This window comes from Sarcophilus harrisii, chromosome 1 (genome assembly GCF_902635505.1).
Source record: "Sarcophilus harrisii chromosome 1, mSarHar1.11, whole genome shotgun sequence".
NCBI lineage: Eukaryota > Metazoa > Chordata > Mammalia > Dasyuromorphia > Dasyuridae > Sarcophilus > Sarcophilus harrisii.
In genome coordinates this window covers 697,707,450-697,730,895 of record NC_045426.1, presented here as the reverse complement: position 1 = coordinate 697,730,895, position 23,446 = coordinate 697,707,450, and the positions used below count along the sequence as shown (strand labels likewise).

Here is a 23,446-nt window from a genome sequence, read left to right as displayed (position 1 = left end):
TCTAGTCCAACCCCCTTTATTTTTTTTACAGATAAAGAAACTGAGGCACAGAAAAGGGAGGGATTTCTTCCAGGTCACACAGTAATATGCTTCAGAGTGAGTATCATAGGTCTAAAATTGGAAGGGATTTCAGGAGTATTCGAATCCAATCAACTCATTTGAATGGATGAGGGGTGACCAGAGAAGAGAAGGGATTTGTTCCTCCAGGTTCCAGTGATTCATGATCCCAACCCTCTCTTTTCACTGTTGCTTCCTTGCTAATCAGCAGGAAAATATTCAGGGGAATATTTCTTTCCTCCAGAATCTTAGGGATTGTGGCCAGGATGAGAACCTCTTCCAAGGGGTGAAGGGTAACTTTTCCAGGACAGACTATGATGATCAGGTCATTCATATACAACTCTGCCCACTATTTTTTTCTGATACTAGAATTGTTCTGAGATCCCACCTCAATAACCTAATTAGAGGCACAGTAGATAGAGCATTGGGCCCGGATGCAGAATGATCTGAGTTCAAATGTGACCTCAGAGATGTACTTGCTGTATCACCTTGAACAAATCATTTAACTGTGTTTGCCTCAGGTTCCTAATTTGTAAAATGTGCTGGAGAAGGAAATTCAAAAGTCCTCCAGTATCTTTTCTAAGAAAACCCCAAATGGAGTCAAGAGTTGGACATGACTGAAATGACTCAACAGCGATGATTATAGCAAAGAGCAGACTAGAGTCACAGGAGTTTTATCTTTCTCCATGAATGCAAATGACTCGAATAATCCCTGAAAAGCAGTGATCCTCAAGATCTGTGCTCACACAGGAGATGAGGTTCCTTTCTGAAATTTCTCTCAGGGATTTTTACATTTCCAGTTAAGCTTCTGCAATGAAACCATCCTGGGAATCTCCCAGCCTGCTCAATGATCCTTCCTATATCCAGGTCCAGCTGACTCACACTTTTTCCTTGGAGAAGGAGCCTCTCAATGCAAATTGGTAAACAAGTGGGGGATCATGGGTCAGAACACGAAATAAGTCTTTGAAGACATTTGTTAAAAGGCAGATATTACCCCTTAGAGCAGTAATACTTCAGTCTGAATTAATTTGTTAGTTTAGTTCCTTTTACCTAGGAAGATTCTGCGCCAATAGGGAGATTGAACAAGGGAGTTTCAAAAAGGGTAATGGAATTAGACGTCAGAGAGACCCCAGTCAGCCAAGGGGTCACATACAGAGACTGGATCAGGGGAAGGGTGAAGCATCCAGGGGTGATTGTCAGAAGTGGACAGAGAGTCCAGGGAGCAGACCTTCATGATGCTTACCTCGATGGCCACGGCGATGTCAGGGGAGCATATTTCCCATGTACGGAGGTCCTGTAGCACTTTCAGGAGCACGTGCGGACGGATTCTGAGATCCAAATTCTCTCCATGCTTTTGCAATTTCTGTAGGATTTTCTTGGCAGGACGATATTTCTTTAAGTCTTCCGGGAGTTTAGATAATAAATCAAAATACCTTCATTTCCAACAGAAGATATCCAGTTAGAGGAGTTGCTAAAGAAATTTTCTTTGGGGGTCCCTTAGGCCTATGAGCTGCTTCCCAGGAAAGTGGAAAGAGTCAAAAGGTTTGAGCCTCAACAAATTTGTACAGCAAAATTGGTGGGCTATAGATTCTCTAAGGGCTTTTCTCAGTTCTGATAATCTTTGTTCTAAGTCCCCTCCCAGTCCTGACATCCCATGTTCTAAGACCCTTCCCAATCTGACATACCATGCTCTAAAGCCCCTCCTAGCCCTGACATCTCATGTTCTGAGATCCCTCCTACCTTTGACATTCCTTGTTCTAAGTGTTTTCCTAATTCTGGTATTTTCTGGGAATATCTAAGGTAACTGGAAGACATATTGATTCTGTATCTTAAGATTCCAAATTGCTCCAGGGATTTCTCTAACAAATGCTTGCGGATTGTCTTTGTACCTTCATCCCTACTTGTCACATAGTAGGTGCTTAATGGTTTACCATCCCAATAAGATATTACAAGCAACCACTTGTAGAGACCCCAAACAATTCCTTAGTTTCTGGTAGGGTCATTAGTGTTTCTTTGGAAGTTTTCTACTTACTCTTATGGTTTATTTTCTCTCATCCCACAATTCTCTATTTTCTGGATCAGGGTATTTTTTTTTTGGCTCTCATGAATCTTTATCAATAGTGATAATGCTACATGTATATTACTTTTTCTATTCTTTGTATGTGCGGTTTTTCCTTGTTATCATGTAACCTCCTTGAGGTCAGGGAAAATTTTTCTTTCTTTTATTTATATCTCCAATGCTTAGCAAGTGTCTGGCACATAGTAGATGACTTATTTTTTTATTCATTCATTCATTCATGGTCCCAGAGATCCCTTTCAGTTTTAGATTTATGATTCTATGATGAGGGATGAGAAGCAGAGTTGTGTAATGGAGAAAAGCCTGGACTGGGACACAAAAAAATCTGGGTTTGCTCCCTAAAACTTGTATGATTTTGGGGAAGACCTTTCTCCTCTCTGTGCCTCAGTTTCTTCCTCTGTAAAATGAGAGTCTTAAGTAGTTTTTTCTAATCTTTATTTTTAAAGGGGTGTGTATGTGTGTGTATGTGTGTGTGTTTGTGGGTGTGTGTGTGGGGGTGCAGGCGTTGGTTTTAAGACCAAGAACATAGGTTTCATTGAGCTCAGAATTTGGACTCTTTTGTGGGTCCTATCTGTAGTCAATGGCACTTTAGGCACTTTTCTACATCCCTAAGAATATATGGGATTATGGATATGCTAGGGAAGACCCTCCCTGATTGGATCGTTTCCCTTCCTCACCAGTGGTTAGCCAGTTCCTCAGCATCTCCTCTTGTTATAGTAATTGGATGTCTCATTTTTTCTATGTCGTCATGAAAATTGGAGACAACGGTGAAAGCAAAAAACTTCTGGATGCCTCTTTCTTCCTGTCTCCTATAAAACAGATTTGGAGAACAGGAGAGAATCAGTATTCCACCTTGGCCAATTGACAGCCAACCCATCTTTTGAGGTCTAGTGCAAATGTCCCTTCTCTCAAACAAGAAACATTATCTCCTCTGGAAAGACAGGGCTGCTGGTTTTTGCTGTGCTTAGTTTTCTGTATTCTCCTTATTAACTTCTCTAGAGCCTCAGTTTCCTCATCTGTAAAGTAGCAATGATAATAGCATCTACTTCCCAGGGTTGGACTGATTATCAAATAAGATAAGGTATGTACAGTGCTTGGTAAACCTTAAATCACTAAATTTGAGCCCTCAGCAAACATGCAAAAAATTTGAATCCAAGGATCTTGATTATTTATCACTGTGTTCCCAAAGTGTAGGGGTAGCAGTGATTAGAGCACTGGGACTGCAGTCAGGAAGATCTGAGTTCAAATCTAGATTCATTTACTAGCTCTGTGACCCTGGGCAAATCCTTTAACCCATATTTGCCTCAGTTCCTCATTTGTAAAATGGGGACACACTAAAGAAGGAAAGAAGCCATTCCAGCATCATTACCAAGAAAACTCCATGGGATCACTTAGATTTGGACACAACTGAACAATGACAACAATCCCAATATGTAGCATGGTGAAGAGAGCCAGTCTTGGAACCCAGAAAAAATAGGTTCAAATCTTGCCTCTAACCCAAACTAATTCTCGTTGAGTTACTGAATCTCTCAGTGCCCCTAACATTTCTTCAAGAGTCCAAGTTGCAAAGAAAAATACTGCTCTAAGTTAGTAGAGGGACAGTCTTCTTCTCAACTAATGAAATACCAAGTTCAGTCCCCATTACTATCCCCAACTTACAGGGGGACATGGACAAGAGTTTCCCCATAAAGGGGGCCTTGAATAGATTTACTAGTTGGAGGGAACATCCAAACATGAGAAGGATCATTGCTCTATTGGAAGATGTGATTCTCCCCACAATGTGAGTAGTAGAATGTTCTGAAGTTCAATTCTATTGAGCATCTACTCCGGGCCAGGAACTGGGAATACAAAGAAAAATAGAAACAATTCCTGCCCATTGGGAACTTATATTCCTTTTGGGGAAGAAACAATGGGTATATAGAAAATTAAATTAAATATATGATGTTAATAGGGCAGAGGAGAGAATGATATGAAGAGGCTAAGTCAAATCAACATTTATTAAGCATTTACTATGTGCCAGGCTCTCTGCTAGATATTAAGGTTACAAAGACAAAAGAATAAATTATGAACTCCTTGATGGAATTGTTTTTTCTTTCTTTTCTTTGTATCCCTAGCATTTAGCAAAGTGCCTGGCACACAGTAGGCACTTAAATGCTTTTCTTGACTTATTGGGGGAAACAAAATATATATTCGTATATGTATCTATACACATATAGAAGTATAAATATATGTGTATGTAGTAAAATACTATACCAAATGAATACAAGGAAGATTTGGGAGGGGCTTCCATAGGACCAGGAAAGGTGGCAGATACCAGTTGACTTGAACTGAGTCTTGAAGGAAGGTTGAGATTCTAAGTAGAGGTAAGAGAGTAATATATTCCAGGAGCTATTCCAGGAGTGTAGAGTGGGCTAGGATGGACATAGAAGGATAGAAAGGAAGGAAGGAACAAAGAAATGAAGGAATGAAGGAATTTAATTGGGAAGAAAGGGAAAGTCTTAAGGATGGGAGCTCCAGCCTATACCATCTATAACTTAAAACCAGAGGGATTCTGGGTGGTGTCATAGGAAAGTAGCTATCAGATCATTCCCAGTAATATTGCTAATATTGATCTGATTATTGGTGTCTGTGCAAGATCTGGAAAAAGTCTGGAAAAGGGAATATGCTCAGCATCTGAGCAGATGTTAAGTCTTTAGTTCTGTCTGTTGGTCAGGGTAGGATTGGTGGGTCCTGATATCTGACTGGTGGAAAAAGAGGGAGGGATGTTTGAGGAGTTTACCTTCTTTATCAGGTAAATCAATCAATAAGAATTTAATATTAAGCACCTATTCTGTGCTAGGCATTGGGAATGCAGTTACCAAAAGTGAAATAATCCTTGTTCTCAAGGAATTGGAATTTACTCAATTGTATTGAGTCCTTTACCTCTTCCAAGGTGAGCACTCAGATACTTAGTAAATGCTTATGAAATAAATGAATTCTTTATAGTGCCATTTATTTCTTTGTGGGATTGCTCCAATGGGCTTATGCCCATGGGGGTAATGGAATTATTGTTATTAGTAGTGAGAATACATTGGCCCCAAACGCAGCTGAGAGTCTTTCCCACAAGCCAGATGTAGTCCAGATGGGCAGCTGGCATTTGCAAGAGATTATGAAGCAACAAGGGGTGACTGTTTGTGACTGAGGATGAAGCCAGAATATTGATTTCTCTCTTAGCTTCTCCTTGAGGAGGCCAGTCCATCAACATCAGTGACAGAATCTTCATTGGGTGAAGATTCCTGTTTTGGGGATTCTTGGGGGGTGGAAAGGAGATGGACCCCAGGTTGATTCCTAGATAGTCACTGGATAAGTCCCAAGATGGGTGTATTTAATATGCATACCACTATCCCCTTCTTTTTGCCAGGTAGGATGGTCAATAGAATTTGTGTGCTTTACTATCTGAATGTATTTATGGATTTTTGGCACAGTATTTGTTGGACTACTTTGTTCCCTTCTGGAATCTTAAAAAAAGGAAGCTGCTTGACTCTAGGGCATGAGCCCTTCCTCTAATATTCCCATTTCTTGGAACTCCCACATATGACTCAGGAGGACAAACTCTGCCCCTTGGATTCATTGTTTCATTCTGCCTCCTTTCTCCCCCACTGCTGCCCTGAAAGAATATGACCCCTCTTTTCAGACATGGTCCAATTGATCATCACCCTTCCCTTTCCTGAGTGCCATATCCCACTAACATCAGAAGTGTGTGGCAGTACTCATGAGTAGGAATACTGAGAGGGAGGAATGATTTGACCGCAGCTCATCATACAGCCCAGAGGAGCTGGACTTTGAACCCAGGTATTCCTAACACAGTCCATGCTGATTGGATAATGCTGATTCTCTCTTTTCTTCTTAAAAAAATTCAAATTATCAATTATACCTTTGAAATAATTTAAAATGAATTACATATTAGCCATATTTGAAGAAAAATAAAGTCAGAAAATTATACTTCGTTTTATATTCAGAATTCATCAGTTCTCTCTCTGGAAGTAGCTTTTTTTTTTTTTTCATCAGGAGCTCTTTGGAATTATCTTGGATCACTGTATTCATAAGTCTTTCACAGTTGATAATCATTGCAACATTGTCATTACTGTGCACAATGATCTTTGGTTTTTCTCATTTCACTCTACATCAGTTCATAAACATCTCACTAAAAAATTCTCCTTGTCCTATTCTCTAGCACAATAGTAACTCTTATAAAAATCATATGCTACAACTTATTGGGGCACTTAAGTGGCACAATGGATAGAGTGTGGCTCTCTAGCACTTGAGTCTGAATCCAAGTTCATTTACTAGCTGTGTGACCTTGAGTAAGTAACTTAACCCTGTTTCTGTTAGTTTCTAATTCTTCGCCACCACAAAAAAGGTGGTATAAATATTATTGTATATATAGGTCATTTTCCTTTTTTTTTTTTATTTCTTTGGGTTTCAGACCTAGTGGGCCAAAGGATATGCATGGTTATATAGACATTTGGTCATTGTTCTAAATTGTTCTCCAAGAATGGTTGGACTGGTTTACTATTCCAACAACAATTCAGTAGTGTATCTATTTTTCACTCATCTCTATAGGCACTGGTCATTTCTGATAGCAATGAAGTGGTATCTCAGAACTGTTTTAATTTGCCTTTCTCTAATCAATAACCTACCCAGCAAGAATCATGAGTATGATTCATCAGGGAAAAAAATGGATATTTAATAAAATAGAGGACTTGCAATCATTTCTAATGAAAAAACCCAAACCTGAATAGATTTCTCATCAAACCAAGACTCAAGAGAAACATATAAAGAGTAAACATGAAATTAATCATAAAGGTCTCAATCAAGTTTAGCTGTTTACATTTCTGTATGGGAAAATCATACATGTAGAGTATTTTTTAGAACATTTATTTTCATATGCCTATTGCTGGCTTCGATTTCTTCAGAAAATTATCTATATCATTTGACCAATATCAATTGAGTAATGACTCTTCATTTTTATAAATTCAATTCAGTTTTATGTATATATATGTAAATATATATTTATATATATTTGAGAAATACTTTTATCAGAGAAACTTGCTGTGAAAATTTTGATATGATTTCATTGTCTATAGTGCCTTTTTAACAAAATAGTTTCCCTAATCATTTTAATTAGTTCTATTTTTGCTTTCATTTGTTTGAGATCATGATCACTACCCCTGAAGCATATTAGATTCTGCTTCAGTCTTTTATTTTAACTCTGTGTCTTTCTGTTTTAATGTCTCTTTTGCAAACAAGATAATGTTGGATTCTGGTTTCTAATTCATTCAGCCATCTGCTTCCATTTTATGGGTGAGCTTAACCCATTGCCATTCACAGTTATGATTACTGTGTGTTTCTCTCCATTTTCTTCTTTTTTTATCCTGTTCCTTCTCAAATATCTGTTTTGCTTTTAATCACTGTCTTCCTAATGTGTCTTTCCTTTTGGGATTCTTCTCATTTTCTCATCCCCTTTTCCTCCTATTTTCCTATTGGGTAAATTACTTTTCTATAACTGAAATGTGTATATATATATTCTTCCCTCTGTGAATCAATTCCAACAAGAGTGAGATTTGAACATTGCACCCCCCCCAATTTCTCTTTTCCTTATAAAAGTTCTCTTTGTATACCTCTTTTATGTAAGAAAAACATTTCCCATTCTATTTTCCTCCTTACCCCTACATTTTTGGAGATCATCTCAACATAATTGACTCACATTTATGCCCTCTATGTAGACTCTTTCTAACTACCCTAATAATGATTAAGTCCTTAGGAGTCGCGTGTATTATCTTCCCATATTCAAATATAAACAGTTGAACTTTATTGAAACCCTTATGAATACTCATAATATACCCTTTTATGTTTCTCTGGAGTTTTGTGTTTGAATGACAAATTTTCTATTTGGCTCTGGCCTTTTTTTTAAAAAATGGGAATGCTTGAAAGACCTCTGTTTCATTAAATATCCATTTTTTTTCTCCCTGAAAGATTATACTCAGTTTTGCTAGGGGGGTGATTCCTGGTTATAATACTAACTCCTTTGCTTTCTGGAATATTATTTCCCAAGATCTCTGTTCCTTTAATGTAGAAGCTGCTAAATCTTATGTGATCCTGATTTTGGCTCTAAAATATTTGAAATTTTTTTTTTTTTTTGCTGCTTGAAGTATTTTCTCTTTTGACCTGTAATTTGGCTATAATATTTCTGGAAGTTCTCATTTTGGGATATCTTTCTGGAGGTGATGGGTTGCCTTTCACTAGAGAGATCAGAGGGACTGAAGAGTCCCCCAGATAGTAAGAACCAGAGGTAGGATATGACTCCTGTTTTCTAAGCCTTGTCATAATGCCATTTACCCCATCTATAGAGATTCTTACTTGGTGAGGATTTCTAGTCTGTCTTGCAGACAGAAACCAGCCTCCTGTGCGATGCTGAAAAACTTGGCTCTCATGTTGGCACATACGTTGCTCTTGGCTTCTGAAACACCACCGGGATAGCTGCAGATAGAGAAAAGTGGAAAAAAGCAATAAACCAAAACTATGAAATTGGAGTAGGCTCAGGTGAGGTGAGGGATGAAGGTTTTTTGGTCAGCTTGACTTTGGTCTGCACCTTTGATTTTTCATCATTGTCTGGGGGACTTTCCAGTGTGGAACTCCTCTTCACTGATTTAGATGAGTAACTTGTAATGGGATGCAACTTCTAGGGAAATGTTGCAATAACTGTGGGGTCCTTTGACCTTAGAAATGTTATAGTAAAATTTTTTCCTCCCCTAGTTTCTAGGGAAATGTTGCAATAAACCCCAGGCCCTTTGACTTTAGGACAAACGTTGCTGACTGTCAGATAAACAATCTTGTTTGTCAATAATTCTAATGTCTCCTGGCCTTGGACTGGCTTTAGGAATATTATAATCCCACAAACATTGCTGACTGTCAGATAAACAATCTGTTAGTCAGTGATAACCAAGTTCCTGAGATAATAGTGAATAGACGACTCCTCAACTTACCCGGAAGTCATAGAATTAGCAAATAAGCAACATGAAGTTACTGGTCTAACTTTTTCCTATACATTTATCTTCTTGCTCCTAGTTCTTTGCTAAATTTTTAAGGAACTAAGCCCACTTCAATTGGCATTACAATTATAATAAACTTTGCCCCTTGACTTGGAGATGGGCTCAAGCCTGCAAATTTCTTTTTGAGACACCTTGTGACACTCTGCAACCCCAACTTTTAGGGTTGCCTTTGAACCTCAACATTTAGAAGCAGCATGGGACATTTAGAGATTAAGTAACTTGTCATCTCTGTCACATTGCCATTCAAGAGCTCTGATGGTACTGTGAACTCATGCCCTGCTCCCCCATCACCCCAAGAATCAGGATGTGCCCATTGGTTTAGTCTATCATAATCCCATGTCTAACCAGAGCTGAAACAGAATGTTGCTTTGATTCTTCTCTTGCTATCCCTCAGCTGTAAAATAAAACTAGGATGGGGTGCCTCAAGGTACTCACAACACCCTGTTGTTCTCCTTCCCCCGGAGTGGCTACAGGGTTAAGTGACTTAATTAAGGTAACACAGCTGGTCAGATTTCTTAGGCTAGATTTGAATTCAGAAAGATGAGTCTTCCTGATTCCAGGCACTCTCATCTACTGAACCACCCAACAGATTACTTTAAAATAGCTCTGAGCTATTCCAAGAAGTTCTTTCTTACATCAAGATGAAATCTTTGTCACTTGTACCCATTGCTTTCTAGTCCTATCACCCAAGAGTCCTTCAGATATTGGAGGGCAGCTGCTGTGACTTCCTTTGTCTTTTCTTCTTTGGGTTTAGCGTTCCCAGTTCTTATAACTCTTTCTCCTGTGGCATCCAGAACAATGCATTGTTCAGTGACAAACAATTTTGCTTTACCGACAGAGACTTGCCTCATGTAAATGCAGGGAGACAATTTAGGGTTGACCTAGTCAGAATGCACCACAAAAGACTAGTCCTTTTATTGCTGGCAGATGTTAATAATAATAGTAGCAATGTAGTTCTGCCTGCTTCACATAGCCTTTTATTCTTGCCTGGAGCTTTATTTGCATGAGAACCAAAGCAGATTTAGGGAGTGAGGGGAGTCTTTTAACCTCAGGCCCCACAGAGCTCTTATGGAGCTTCTTAAGGTGGAACCACTGAGATACAGCTTGGGGATGTCATCTCAAAATCAGGACTTTATTATAGAAATTAAAAAGAATTTTCTAACCCCAAGCGAGATAGCTGTCTGGGACCAAAGGCCCTTACATGGGCACCAGGGAAAAGAGAATACAAAGAACGGGCTTACACACAGCTTTCTGCCATCCTTTTCTGGCTTTTCTTGTTTGGCTTAAAGCCCAGCTTACAGCAGGATGAATATAGAATCAATTTATCCCTGTTAAGGTGAGGCTTTCTAGCCTCTGCACATCTGCAGATGGGATGAAGGCTAAATAACTGAAGATGCTAAATGTTTTTGTTCAGTCATTTCAGTCATGTCTGACTCTGTGACTCAGATGGGGTTTTCTTGGCAAAGATACTGGGGTGGTTGGCTATTTCCTTCTCCAGCTCATTTTGCAGAGGAGGAAATGGAGGAAAACGGGGTGAAGATGATACATCTAGTAAGGATCTATGGCCATCTTTGAACCAGGTCTTCCTGACTTCAGGCCTGATGTTCTGTGTGCTATGGCACCAAATTGCCCTGACGAGCCTAAGTAGCTGAAGTCTAAAAGAAGACAAAGGAGATTTATTTGGTAACCAGTAGAGTTTCCTCAGTATAGAGTAGTTCAGAGAAGGGCACTGACATCACTGGAGGGTACTGATAGGTCCATAGCACCTGAAGTGTGACTGGGGAGTATTGAATAGTACTGAACATGCTGTGAAGGTTTTTTAATAAGCCACTCTGTTCTCAACAAGGAAGTCTGTTTTATGCTTAATTCATAGTCAAACACTGTGGGACAAAAGTTTAAAACTAAATTTGTGGCAGGAGGATTCTGGGTCTGTAAATTTCAAGTTCTTCAGATTCCCCCCACAAATAGAACAAATTTGCATCTCAGGCCAAACACAGACTGGTGAAAAATCAAGAAGACTTGGGGCAAAACAGGGCCCTCCTGGTACAGAAAGAGTTGACCAGGTGATAAACTCATGTGAAATACAAATACCTCCAGGCCAGAGGTATTCCACAGAAACAACAAATGGAAAATCCCAGTCTGGCTGCCACCTAATCAGGAACCACAGAAACTTTCACCTTCCAAACTGTGTATGGAGTTGGGCTTCTGAGTACAGGAAGATGGAGGAAACCTTTGCTCCTGGGGAATTCCCATCAGGCCCAGCTGTGGTGCAAAGATGAGACCTTGGGCAAGAAGGAACGAGTACACCGGGAGTGCAGAAGCAACGGAGTGGGCACTTGCAGGAGGGGGGCAGTTTTGGTTTGGAGTTCCAGGTCAGAAGGAGAGCCAAAGTGAAACTAGAGGTACCATTCCTCCATTCCATGATTAGAGGTGTTTATCCTAACACTTCTCATTTACCGCCCCCCTTCCCCAAAATGAATTGGCAAAGAAGAAAGAACCCAACCATAGAAACTTGCTATGGGAACAGGGAAGCCTGGGGGTTCAACTTCAGAGGAGGACAGTGAAGTAAAAAAAGCTTCTTTTACCCCAAAGAGTAATGTTAAATGGCTCCCTGCCCAGAGAGAATTCAAAGAACTCAAAAAAGAATTCAAAAATCAAATGAGACACATTGGGGAAAAACTAAAAACAATCCAAGAAAAACAAGATTATGGAAAAAAGTTAATCAACTGGAAAAGGAGATATATTTTTAAAGATAAAAATAACTTTTTGAAAATTAGAATTGGGCAAAGAAAAGCCAGTGAAGGTATAAGGGACCAAGAAAAACAGAATATAAAGAATGAAAAACTAGAACAGAATGTGAAACATCTTAAAAAAAATGACAGATCTGGAGAACAGATCAAGAAGAGAACATACAAGAAATAATTGGACTACCTTAACACTGTGACCAAAAAAATAATCGTGACACAATAATGCAAGAAATAATTAAACAAAATTGTCCTGTAATGATAGAACATGAGGGGTTAGTAGAAATAGAAAAAAATCCACTGATCAGCACTTCAATGAGATCCTTTGTGGAAAACACATAGGAATATTATTGCCAAATTTCAAAACCTTCAGATCAAAGAGAAAATTTTACAAGAAACAAGAAAAAAAGAATTCAGATATGCCAGAACTACAATTAGAATTGTACAAGACATATCAGCAGCCACAATAAAAGGATCTCAGGTCCTGGAAACATATGTAACAGCAGTCTTAAAAGAACATGGCCTGTGGTCAGAAATATCATAGCCAGCGAAATAGACATTCAATGAACTTGCAGATTTTCAGGACTTTCAACCAAACCTGAACTCAATAGAAAATTTAACATATAAGAGCCAATCAAAGATGATTTTCAAGGAACTTAGCATGGACAAATCATTTATCTTTTTTACATGAGAATGTATATACCATATGTTTAATATTGAAATCAGCAATTGGACAGCTCAAAAGAAAAATTGGGGCAAAGTTGAGTATGATCTGACTGCGAAAAGCAAAGCTACCTAGAAAAAAGTTAAATGTTATACAAATGAAGTACAGAGGAAGAATAAATACAGAGGCATTAATGGGTGGAGGAGGACTCATTGTTTTGAAAACCTACTCACATCAGGAATGGGTTAAATATATATATTACATATATACCACAAAGGGTAAAGCACCCTCAAAAATTTCTAAATAAGGGAGGAGAAGGGGGAAGCAAAGGGTTGGGGAAAAAGATAAGGGAGGGATCCATGAGTAGGGAGAAGTTAAGTAATAGTAAGGTAAGTCAAGGAGCAGAATTAAAGCAGAAAAGTTAGCAGGAATAGAAAAGACGATATATATATATATATATATTAAGGATCAGGAGTAGAATTTATTAGAAAAAAAAGTACTGTTAGTAATCATTGATCTTATATAAAGTCAAACTTAAAGATTCAACCAAGAGAGAAATCTACATTAACTTAAAGATTCAATAAAGAGAGAAAGTTACATTATATGTCAACCATGCTAATATTGTTTTAGATGTATGTTTACAAATGGGTAAATGCTTTTATATATACATATATGTGTGTGTGTATCTGAGCAAATGTAGATATGTATGCAGTTTGCTCTATGTATGTGTATATATGTATATGTATATATGTACATATGTGTGCTTCTGTGGGTGGATGTGAATGTATATGTGTATGGGTGAGGATGTATGTGTATGTATATAACATATATTTGTGCTTAACTATAGCCTGCTTCTAGGTGGTGGTGGGGGATGAAAGGGGAAAAAAGAATAAAATTTAAAAAATATACAGCAGAGAACAAAAAATACCTATAAGGAAGCAAAGATGATCACTCATGAATATACTTTTTCTACTATTATATATTATTTCTTGAACTTCTAATTTATTGTTATACATTTTGAATCCTCTCTGATGTTCTGTTGAGCACCTGACTTGTTTCGTTTTTTCTTTTCAGTTCTTCTATTCTGAATTAAATAAATAGAAAATATTGTTGGAAAAAAGACTAAATCTATGTTAGGAGGAACAAGAGGTGCCTTAGGAGGTGAAGCCCTTTCATGTTGGTCCATATAGTACAGGTATAGCCTTTGCTCAAGATTCAGAAGGAAGCTAGAAAGTGGGTTTCAGGAAGAACCCCTCGATAGAAAAGTTTGTTTTGGGCGATAGAAATCCTACTTTCTCAGTCTTCTTGTGGGTGGTGATGAATAGGAGGACATCTGAGTAGCCCGTGATGCCTCCATTGGAAAAAGGAAATGGAGATATTATGGGACAATCTAGATAGCTGTTGGCACACAGCTAGTGTCCCAACAGTGACCTGACACTTAGCCCAGCACAGAAGTAGCATATCCCATCACCCTTGCTCTAGAGGGCAGGCGTATGAGTCAAAGTGGAAAAGGGGGAAACAGAGAGATTTTCGACATGTGGACTGAAGAAATGGAGTATGGTGGAGTAGACTACACTTTTCTTTTTTTGCCATTTCCCTTTGCATAGCTGAAATTTAATACTAAGGAAAGCCTCTTAAATCCCCATCACCAACATGGCTCTAAAATCAGATCACTGTGGTGGTATATGTGGTTGAGTAAGTGTAGGTCCCAGGCAGAATTGGCTCCCAGAGCCATATGAGAGGGAAGATGAAAGCCTCTAGAATTAATTCAACAGCAGCAGTCCCAACAACAACTCAACTACTCCTATTAAATTCTGATGAATTGATAATCGAGTTTGGGCAAAGCATAAACAATGACTCTCCCCTGCAATAAGGTACCCTAACCTTTGGAGATGGTTTTGATTTTGTTAATATTTTTCTGGCATCATTTCTCCTACTTGTCCTAGCCTCTTCAATATTGGCATCCCTGATACCATCATCTGACCAAACAATCTAAGCTAAGGACTTTGGGTCTTGGCATTTGACCAATTGCTGCATCATTAGGACTTTGGGTACTTTCCACACACCTTAAGGCTGAATTGTGTTTTATGTTGTGTCTCCCTCAAGTAGAGAATAAACTTGAGAGTAGGAACTGTTTTGCCTTTTCTATTTGTGTCTTCAGAGCTTAGTATAGTGCTTCTTATATAGTAATGGAACAGTAAAGGCTTTTTTCATTCATTCATGCATTTGTTCCTTCCTTCACTCATTTTTATGTCTCAAAGTTGAGATCTGTTATCATCCTCATTGTCTGTCTTTTCTATACTATTCCCTTCTCTGCCACCATCTTGGGACAGGCTTTTTTCACTGCATAATGGGACTATTGTGACAACTGCTGGTGGCCAACCTGCTTTAAGTCTCCCCACTCCTATCCATTCCTCACTTAGCTACCAAAGAGATCTTCCTAAAATCTGGGTCTGATCATATCACTACTCTACTCAATAACCTCTGATGGCTCCCTAGGGTGTAAGAAGAGTGGAAAGTTAGAAGGATATTGGGTTATGAAGGGCTTTAAAGGCCAGAGGATTTTGTATTTGATTCCCACTTCTGCAAGAACCATGTCTTGGTCCCCCTTAATGCAAGTGCCTCTTTGCTGAACTGCCCCACAATTTATCCTATAGTAATCTGATTTGTCCATAGCTTTTTGCAGACTAGCTCCTCCATTTGTCTGTCAATTCCTTGAGAGCAGATTTGATTTCTTTTCCCATTTTTGTATCTCTAGTGCTTACCATGGTGCTTGGCATACAGTAGGCACTTAATAAATGTTGACTTGATGTGAAGTTGTCCACATTATCCATATCCTTGATAAAGCACGCAGTCCAGAACTAAGATGATTTAAAATGTGGTTGATATAGTACAGACTACAACAGTTATCTGCCCTATTGTGGGCATGCTTTCTTAAGACTGAGATGTCATTTTTTTTTAAGACTTCCTTTGAGCTTGTGATTCCCTATAGCCTTCAGATCTATTTTTCCTTTCCTCTATCTTCTTCCCCTTTCCTGATGAAATGCAGTTAAGTCTCAGGAACTAACATTTCAGCAAGCAAACTGACACATGAATTCTTCCAGACACACATGAACATGGACACTCTGCTTACCTTTTAGGCCGTCGGAGACTGTCTGTACTGCTACTACTTGACTTCTCGGTTATGCTGTAAGACAAAGGAAGTATAATCCTTTTAAACCTTGCAGAATTTGCCTCTTGCTTAATTCTGTGTGAATTTTGATTCAGAAACATTATGATTTTTTTGTGAGGGAAACCACTAGTCACAATATACAAAGTCAGGCCCTGTGCTTTGCAGAAACAGTCTAATCTTATTCCCACTTCTGAACCTTTGCCTGTGTGGTCCCCCTCCCTTCTGGACAGTCTTTTTTTTTAATCTGTCTACATCTTGGCCATCTTTTAATTCTTTGTTGAGCGTCAGCTTTCCTTTTAGCATCTTATATTTTTCTTTGTTGCTGTGACTGTGGTTTGTCTCCTCAAATGGATAAGAAGTTCCTAGAGAATAAGGATCCCATTTTAGGTTTCTCTGGAGTCTTCAGGGCTAATACAGAGTAGAAGTGGAGGATCTGTCTGTCTTTGGGTTTAATAAATTTGTAAATATGTTAAATAGTTAGATTCGGGCTCCCGTGACTAACATCTCCTCCAGAACCACTGCCCCTTGACCTCATTCACAGAGTTCATGCTCCCAGGGCCTGAAATTACAGAACCTCTATATTCAAAGTTCTCCATTCTCCCAGCTCATTTGCTTAGCTGAAGCTAAGGCTTCAGTCGCCAATCCCTGTGAGGGAATGTCCCCAGTCATTTTTTTTCTTTTGGTTTACTCATTAATAACTCTATTGTTCATCATTCATGAGGGAGGTAGCAAGAGTGGAGAAGGTAAAAGCTGGTATATGGGAGAAGCATTTGGGGCCTTGGTGACCCTTTTAACTCACACTGAGGAGGCCTGATTAGAGAGGGTCAGTCCCACTGACACAGGATTGAATGACTTCCCAGATCTGCCACTAACATAAAACATAAAAACATAAAATGAAAGTTACCCCCCTCCAGTGCTCAGTCCCCCATCTACAAAATGGGGGTTTTCTTTTGGCATAGACAATTTCTAAGGTCCCTTCCATCTCTGATATTCTATGTGCAGAAGACAGAAACATAGATACTTAAAATTGCAAAAGTCCCCAGCAGTAGGAAATCCACCCCCTACTCCAAAGAAAAGTGCTCCCAGTGGGCATTTTATCTCTCCTTGAAGCCCTCCACAAAGGGAGAACTCACTGCCTCTGAGATAGCCTGCACTTCTGGAAGGATTTTCACTTTTGGGAAGTTTTTCTTGTATTGAGTTGAAATCAGCCTCTCTCTGACTCCCATTCATGGCTGCTTGGTCTGCCATCTTTCACTTGCTATCCCTTCAGATAATGAAAAGGAGAACTTGCTTGTCTTTCTGCTGAGGATTCTCTCACCTAGGCTAAACAACAAACAGTCCCTTAAATACACTTTTCTACATCATGATCTTTTCTACATCATGATTTTGAGGTCTTTGAGCATCCTTAAGTCTTTCTTCATTTATCAAAGTCCTTCCTAAAATATGGTACCTGGAATTTAACTCATGGTATAATGGCTACGATGCTACACTTGGGAGTCAGGAAGATCTACCTGGGTTCAAATCCTGATTTCTACTGGGACAAGCTATGTGACCCCAGGGGAGTGATTTGGCTTCTCTGGCCTTGTCAATGAAGGGGTTGGATTACAAGGCCTCCAAAATCCAAATTGCTGACCCTCCACAGATATAGATCACCTTTGATTTTTTTGGCAGTCATGTTGAGCTGTTGGTCTTAGAGTCCATTAGAACCTTCCAAATGGGAGGTAGGGAGGCTACTCAGGAAGCTTTTGCAATGGTTCAGATAAGAGATAATGAGTGACAGAACAAGAACAAAGGCAGTGGAAGTAAAGAAGAGTAGAGGGTCATAGATTGAGAATTAGAAGGGACCTTAGAAACCATCTAGTTCCAACTCTTCATTTGACAGAATAAGAAACTGAGACTTGGGAATTTTCCATAGATTATTCAAGGTCACACAGGGAGCACTGAAATCGAGATTTGGCAGAATCAGTGAAAAGAGGTGTTGTGGAAGTAGATTTGGTAGTATCTGGAAACGGATCCAAAGGGAAGGGGTAAGGGAAAGAGAGAGGAGTTGAAAAGAACCTCAAGGTTTGACTCTTTCAGCCTGGGAAAATGATGTCACTGACTGAACGAGAGGAGTCTGTAAGACAAAAAAGTCTTTAGCCATGCTGAATGGTTCAGTTTGGGACATTTTGAGTTTGAGGTGCTAGCAGGAGACCCAGGGAGTGGTCTAATAGGAAGTGAGGATCCAAAGGTCAAGAAAGAGGCCAGGTCTAGGAACAGCAATGTAGGAGCAGGTGTAGTGGAAGCCATGGCAGAGGCTGAAATGGGCAAGGAAGAGTAGAGAGAATTAAGAGGATGGGTCCCTTTTGACTAGACCTGAGTCACCAGGACAAAGTTGAGTTGACTCCTGTTCACTGTTCATGGAAAATATAAAATATAATTAAAATATGCTTGTATTTTAATGACAATTAAAATTTTTCCCCTTAAAACTAGACAGTTTTAAAAATACCCCTAGAGGGCAGTGAGGCCCTATTTACTTTTAAAAAGAACCTGAATTTAAGAACACATGGAAACGGCAAGCTGTGCCAATTGACCCAGAGCATGATTTTTTAATCTATAAGACAAAGACAATAGAGATAAATTATAGTGATTATAATAAAAATTTTGCACCAATTGATGCACCTGATCCTTTTAGTGCTTCTCTCCTCTCTCTCTTTCTCTTTCTCTCTCTCTCCCTTCCTCCCCTTTCTCTCTCTGCCTCTCTCCTTTTCTCCTTCCTCCCCCTTCCTCCTTTTCTTCCCACTTTCTTTCCCTCTTTCCTTTGTTCCATCCCCCCTTTCCCTTCCTTTCTCTCTCTCTCTCTTCCTCTTTCCCTCTTTCCCTCTTTCCTTGCACCTTCCTGACACACTGTGGTCTTCCTACACTACAGCTGGGATCAAAAGGATCTCAATTTTCTTGTCTTGGAGCATCAGGTTCTGGCTATCATTGGGAAGGAACAGAGAGAAACAAGGACAGAGATTGGCCCCAGATTTTGGATCTCTTAGGGTGGATCCTCTTAGGGAGGATACCTCTCTCTTCATCATTCTCTTAGGAGGGCATCATCACCACCATCCAATCACTCAGGTTTAGTCTGAGTGTCCTCCCCAATTCTTTACCTCTCATTTACTTCCCATTCATCCTGTAAATAGCTTGTTTGTACATATTTTTTGTTTTTTTCTCCATTAGATTGTAAGCTCTTTGAGGGAAGGGATGTCTTTTGACTCTTTTTCTGTGTCTCCAGCACTTAGTATAGTGCTTGGTACATAGTAGGTGGTTAATAAATGCTTGTTATTTGATTGCTTGGTTTGGGATGACTCTTCTTCTCTGCCCTTGGGCCTTTCCTTCTGATTGGAGTGGAGAGGACTTTTCTGAGAATCTATATTTAAATAGGGCACCCAGGCCAGTCATCTCTTCATTTCTTAGCAGGTTTTGCTCCTTTGGAGTTCTCCATCATGCTCCACTTTCCTCTCTCCCTTTCCCCTTTTTAGCTTCCTTTTATGATTTGTCTTCCCCATTAGAATGTAAGCTCCTTGAAGGCAGGAATTTTCTATTTGTATTTGTATTTCTAGCATTTAATACAGTGTGTAGCCCATTGTTAAGAGCCCAGCTCTTAACAAACATCTGCTGGCTGACTGTAGTGCACATCACATTTACCTACCTCGTCTTTTGGGCAGTCTCCTTTAAGGCCATATCACTCTTCAGGGAGGGCTTGAGGATGGACACAGTGCTGTAAGACAAGAAATGTTTTTTTAGCATGGTCATAGGAATATTGATGAGACTTGGTTCTTAAAAGACATCAGATCTACTCTTTTCTTTTTATAGATTTTGTAGTCTGCAGAAGGATCCTCACAATGGCCCTGTGAGGTAGGTGCTATTATTGTTCTTATTTTTACAGATGAGGGAACCGAGGCAAACAGAAGTTAAGTTTCTTGGCTAGGATCACATAGTAAAGTGTTCAAGGTAGGATTTGAAGCCAATGTTTCCTCCACTAGAATCCATTCCAGAGGTGCCAAATTCCAGTCAAGTTGGCAGAACCAGATGAAAACATTAAGACGATAAATAAAAATACAATCAATATAGACAATGTCAATTTGTGGTTTTCAGAAATCCCTTTCTATTTGAGTTTCACACCAGTGCTTAAGTAATAGATCTCATTGTTCAATGAGAGAATTATAGAATTTCCTTTTTTTGTTAATTGTGGCTTCCCAGAATTTAAAGTCCCAGCTATCATGTAGTTGACCCTCCTCTAGCTGACTAGGTATCTACCTACCTACCTACCTATCTATCCATCTATTCTGTTTGTCTGTCTGTCTATCTATCTATCTATCCATCCATCCATCTATACTGTCTCTCGATCTATCCATCTATACTGTCTATCTGTCTATCCACCTAGACTGTCTGTCTCTCTATCTATCCGTTCTATCTATCTACCTATCTATTCATCTATATTATCTATCCATCCATCTATCTATCTATCCTGTCTGTCTATCTATCTATCCTGCCTATCTATCCACCTATTCTTTCTATCTATCTATCTAATATATCTGAAAGGGCCAGGGTCATGCTGGATGACCACAAAAGGAGTCATCCAGACTTTGTGTGAAGACTGTCAATGAAGTAGGATCTTTCTGGTAACTTGTGTCATGCTGTCTAGATTTCAGAATTGCCTTGTATATATAATGCTTGTGTGACTCTGAACAAGTCACATAAACCTCTTAGCTCACCAGCTAACTCTCATGGAATATAAATTATGGAATATGGATGAAATGCATGGGGGGAGGGAGTATCTTATACCATTAAAATCACATGGTTAAATCCATCCCTTTCCTCACACCAAATCCAAACTGCTTAAATTCTGACTTAATTTGAGACTTAATGGATTTCCTGAGATTCCTTCTTGATGTCCCTTCAAGGAGTAGGATCCTATATCATTTCTTGACAAGAACAGAGATAATATTTAGAGGGTAGAATATTTTAGGACCTGGAAGCCAAGCTTACACAGGAAAAACGGGACTACCATTCTACCTCTTCTCTCTTCAGATGAAACATTTGTAAAGCGCTTAGCACAGTGCCGGGTACATAGTAGGAGGTTACATGTTTATTTCTTATTCTTTCCTTTCCCCTTCCTCCCTAGGCACATAAAATCCTAAATATTTAGACATTGGGGCAGCTAGGTGGCACAGTATAGAAGGCATCCTGCCTGGAGATAGGAAGATGCGAGTTCAAATTCAATCTCAGACACTTATGAATATGTTATTGGGCAAGTCACTTAATTCTATTTGCCTTGGTTTCCTCATCTGTAAAATGAGGTGGAGAATGGCAAAACCACTTCAGGGTTTCTGCCGAGAAAATTCCAAATAAGGTCATGAAGAATGGGACCGCTCTAGTGTTTCTGCCGAGAAGACCCCAAATAAGGTCACAAAGAATTGGACATGACTAATGATTGAACAGCAACAATGCATCTGAGCCTGAAGCATCTCCATTGGCCAGACAATTTAAAAATGTTCCCAAAATGTGTGCACCTTCCTAGGTGTGTCTGCTTGATGATGTGTATATTCATGGGAGTCCCTCCCTAGGTCCATGGGGAAAATTTTCTATTGCTACTTTTCTTACTATGCTATTTTATTAGGGCTCTTTGTTTTGCCTTACTTGGATCCTCTGCCCGATTAGTAAAAGTAAATTCATTGGTGGGGGCTTGTGGTCATTGGTTTGAGGCTGTGTGAATCTATAGAATATCTCAATCTGCCCATTCTTCTGCGGAAGAACATCTTAGAATGAGGAATATACCCTGATAAGGTTTCTAGCATTTTACGTGTCTCCCAGAAATGTCCTTTTTCATTTGTTTCTCTGGTCTGTTGGTTCATAGGGAAGCAGTTTGGAAAACAATTGGATTATCTGCTCTGAGTCTATGCTTGGTGCCCTCCCAGGGCACTGATTGTCCACTGTTGCTTTGCCAGAGAGCCAGGGGATTGTGGTGGCTGGTGGCTGAATGCTCAGTCTCAGAATTTGGGGCAACCTCCCACCTCTGCCTGGAGACTCACTCCCCGGCCTTTTCTCAAGTTAGCAGGATGCCATACCTGGCATACTTTTTGTAATTATCCTCATCTGCAGAGACTGTTCTTCTGGCATCTTCACGCACCATCTCCATGAGTTTCTGAAGACCTGAAGAAAGTGGGAGAGACCATTCCGTGTGATGAAGAGGAGGAAATGGCAGGAAGTTATCGAGTTATTGATCCCCTTCCCCTCCTCCCATAGTAAGGGAAAACCCCCTGCCTCCCTCACACCATCGAGCAACTGCTCTCTTGAAATTATTTTCAGGAAAGCAGGTAGAGATTTCACTGAATTCCCTTCAAGAAAAAATGACTAAATTTGCACTGTGAGCCAGTGAAGAGACCAGAATGCTTAGGAAACTGGCCTCAATTCAAAATGATCAATTCAAGTCCTGCTGCTGACACATACTAGCTTTGTGACTCTGGGTAGGTTAACCTCAGTTAAATTAATCTAATTTAACCTCTCAGGATCAGAAACTGTTCTCTAAAACCAATTTTAGAGGAAGTCCCAAGCTGCATTGGTAAGAGGGAATTTATTCTCAGTCTTAGAGTTCCCTAGATAAGGGAAATTACTGATTTGTATTTAAACAACAACAACAAATTATTTTAGGCACTTTTTCCCACAAGGTGGGACATCCCCATTAATTTCACTCATGCCCAATACTTAGTGAACCTATTTGTGCTTTTCATGGCAAAGGTGCAGGAGGGGGTTGCCATTTCTTTCTTTCTCCAACTCATTTTACAGATGAGGAAACTGAAGCAAATAGGATGAAGTGATTTATAATCCAGGCTCACACAGCTAGGAAGTGTCAGAGGCTGGATTTGAAATCGGGAAGATGAGTCTTTTTAATTCTAAGCCCAGGGCTTTGTGCACTATGGCCTGAGCTGCCAGTAAATACTCCCTCAGGGTTACACTGGAAGTGTCTGAGATCACATATAAATTCAGGGGTCCCTGATTTTCTCTATCCACGGTGAAACCTAGTGTTCTCTGACTACTTCCTTTGTCTTTCTCCCCCTTTGAAAGTCTCAGCTGCAAAGGAAGTGAGGATTTCTAATTTCTACCTCCCCTTCCCTTCTTCACTATTCCCCATCCCCCAGGACTTTAGGTGCAATCACACCTCTGTCTAGCACCTCATGCAGGAGTGGTTGGAATGCCAATTGGTGAGAGCCAGCCTGATTCCCTGGAAAGTCAGGAAACATTCTCTGAGAGGATCATTTATAAGGTGGTTCCACATTTCCCCTTGCCTGCCACCAATTTTTACTTGAAAAGAATGCCTTTGGGCAGGGACTGTGCCTGCTAGTATGGGGCTTCATCTATCATGTAGCTGAGTTTTGATGTGTACAAAATAAGGGCAGTGGCCACCCTGTTTCCTGAGTCTTGCTTGGAAAAAAATCAAAGGAGGGGGTTTCAAAGGTGGTTGGCAAAGTAGGGGCATTCATGATGATGAAGGGACCCTGGAGACCCCTCTCCTGAGGTGTAAACACCACAATATTGGTCCTGGCTGTCTAGATCTGAGAAACAGGTGCTCACTTACTTCTTTCCTGTGCAGGGGGAAAAATGATCACTGGTGGA

At 39.7% G+C, this 23,446-nt stretch overlaps 1 protein-coding gene across 5 annotated transcripts in view; it reads right to left on the bottom strand.

Annotated features, from left to right (window-relative positions):
- The window catches only part of CCDC60 (coiled-coil domain containing 60), a 188,979-nt gene that overhangs the window by 1,924 nt on the left and 163,609 nt on the right, over positions 1–23,446 (bottom strand). For 4 of the 5 annotated variants that reach the window (XM_031948699.1, XM_031948697.1, XM_003761181.3 and 1 more), the window contains 7 exons: positions 21,901–21,985; positions 19,482–19,550; positions 16,605–16,673; positions 15,767–15,820; positions 8,534–8,653; positions 2,812–2,943; positions 1,301–1,490 (listed from right to left, as the gene is read on the bottom strand). In XM_031948699.1, coding sequence (XP_031804559.1) covers positions 1,301–1,490; positions 2,812–2,943; positions 8,534–8,653; positions 15,767–15,820; positions 16,605–16,673; positions 19,482–19,550; positions 21,901–21,985 — 719 coding nt within the window. The remainder of the gene's footprint in view (positions 1–1,300; positions 1,491–2,811; positions 2,944–8,533; positions 8,654–15,766; positions 15,821–16,604; positions 16,674–19,481; positions 19,551–21,900; positions 21,986–23,446) is intronic. The other variant, XM_012542557.3, reaches the window with a different exon arrangement.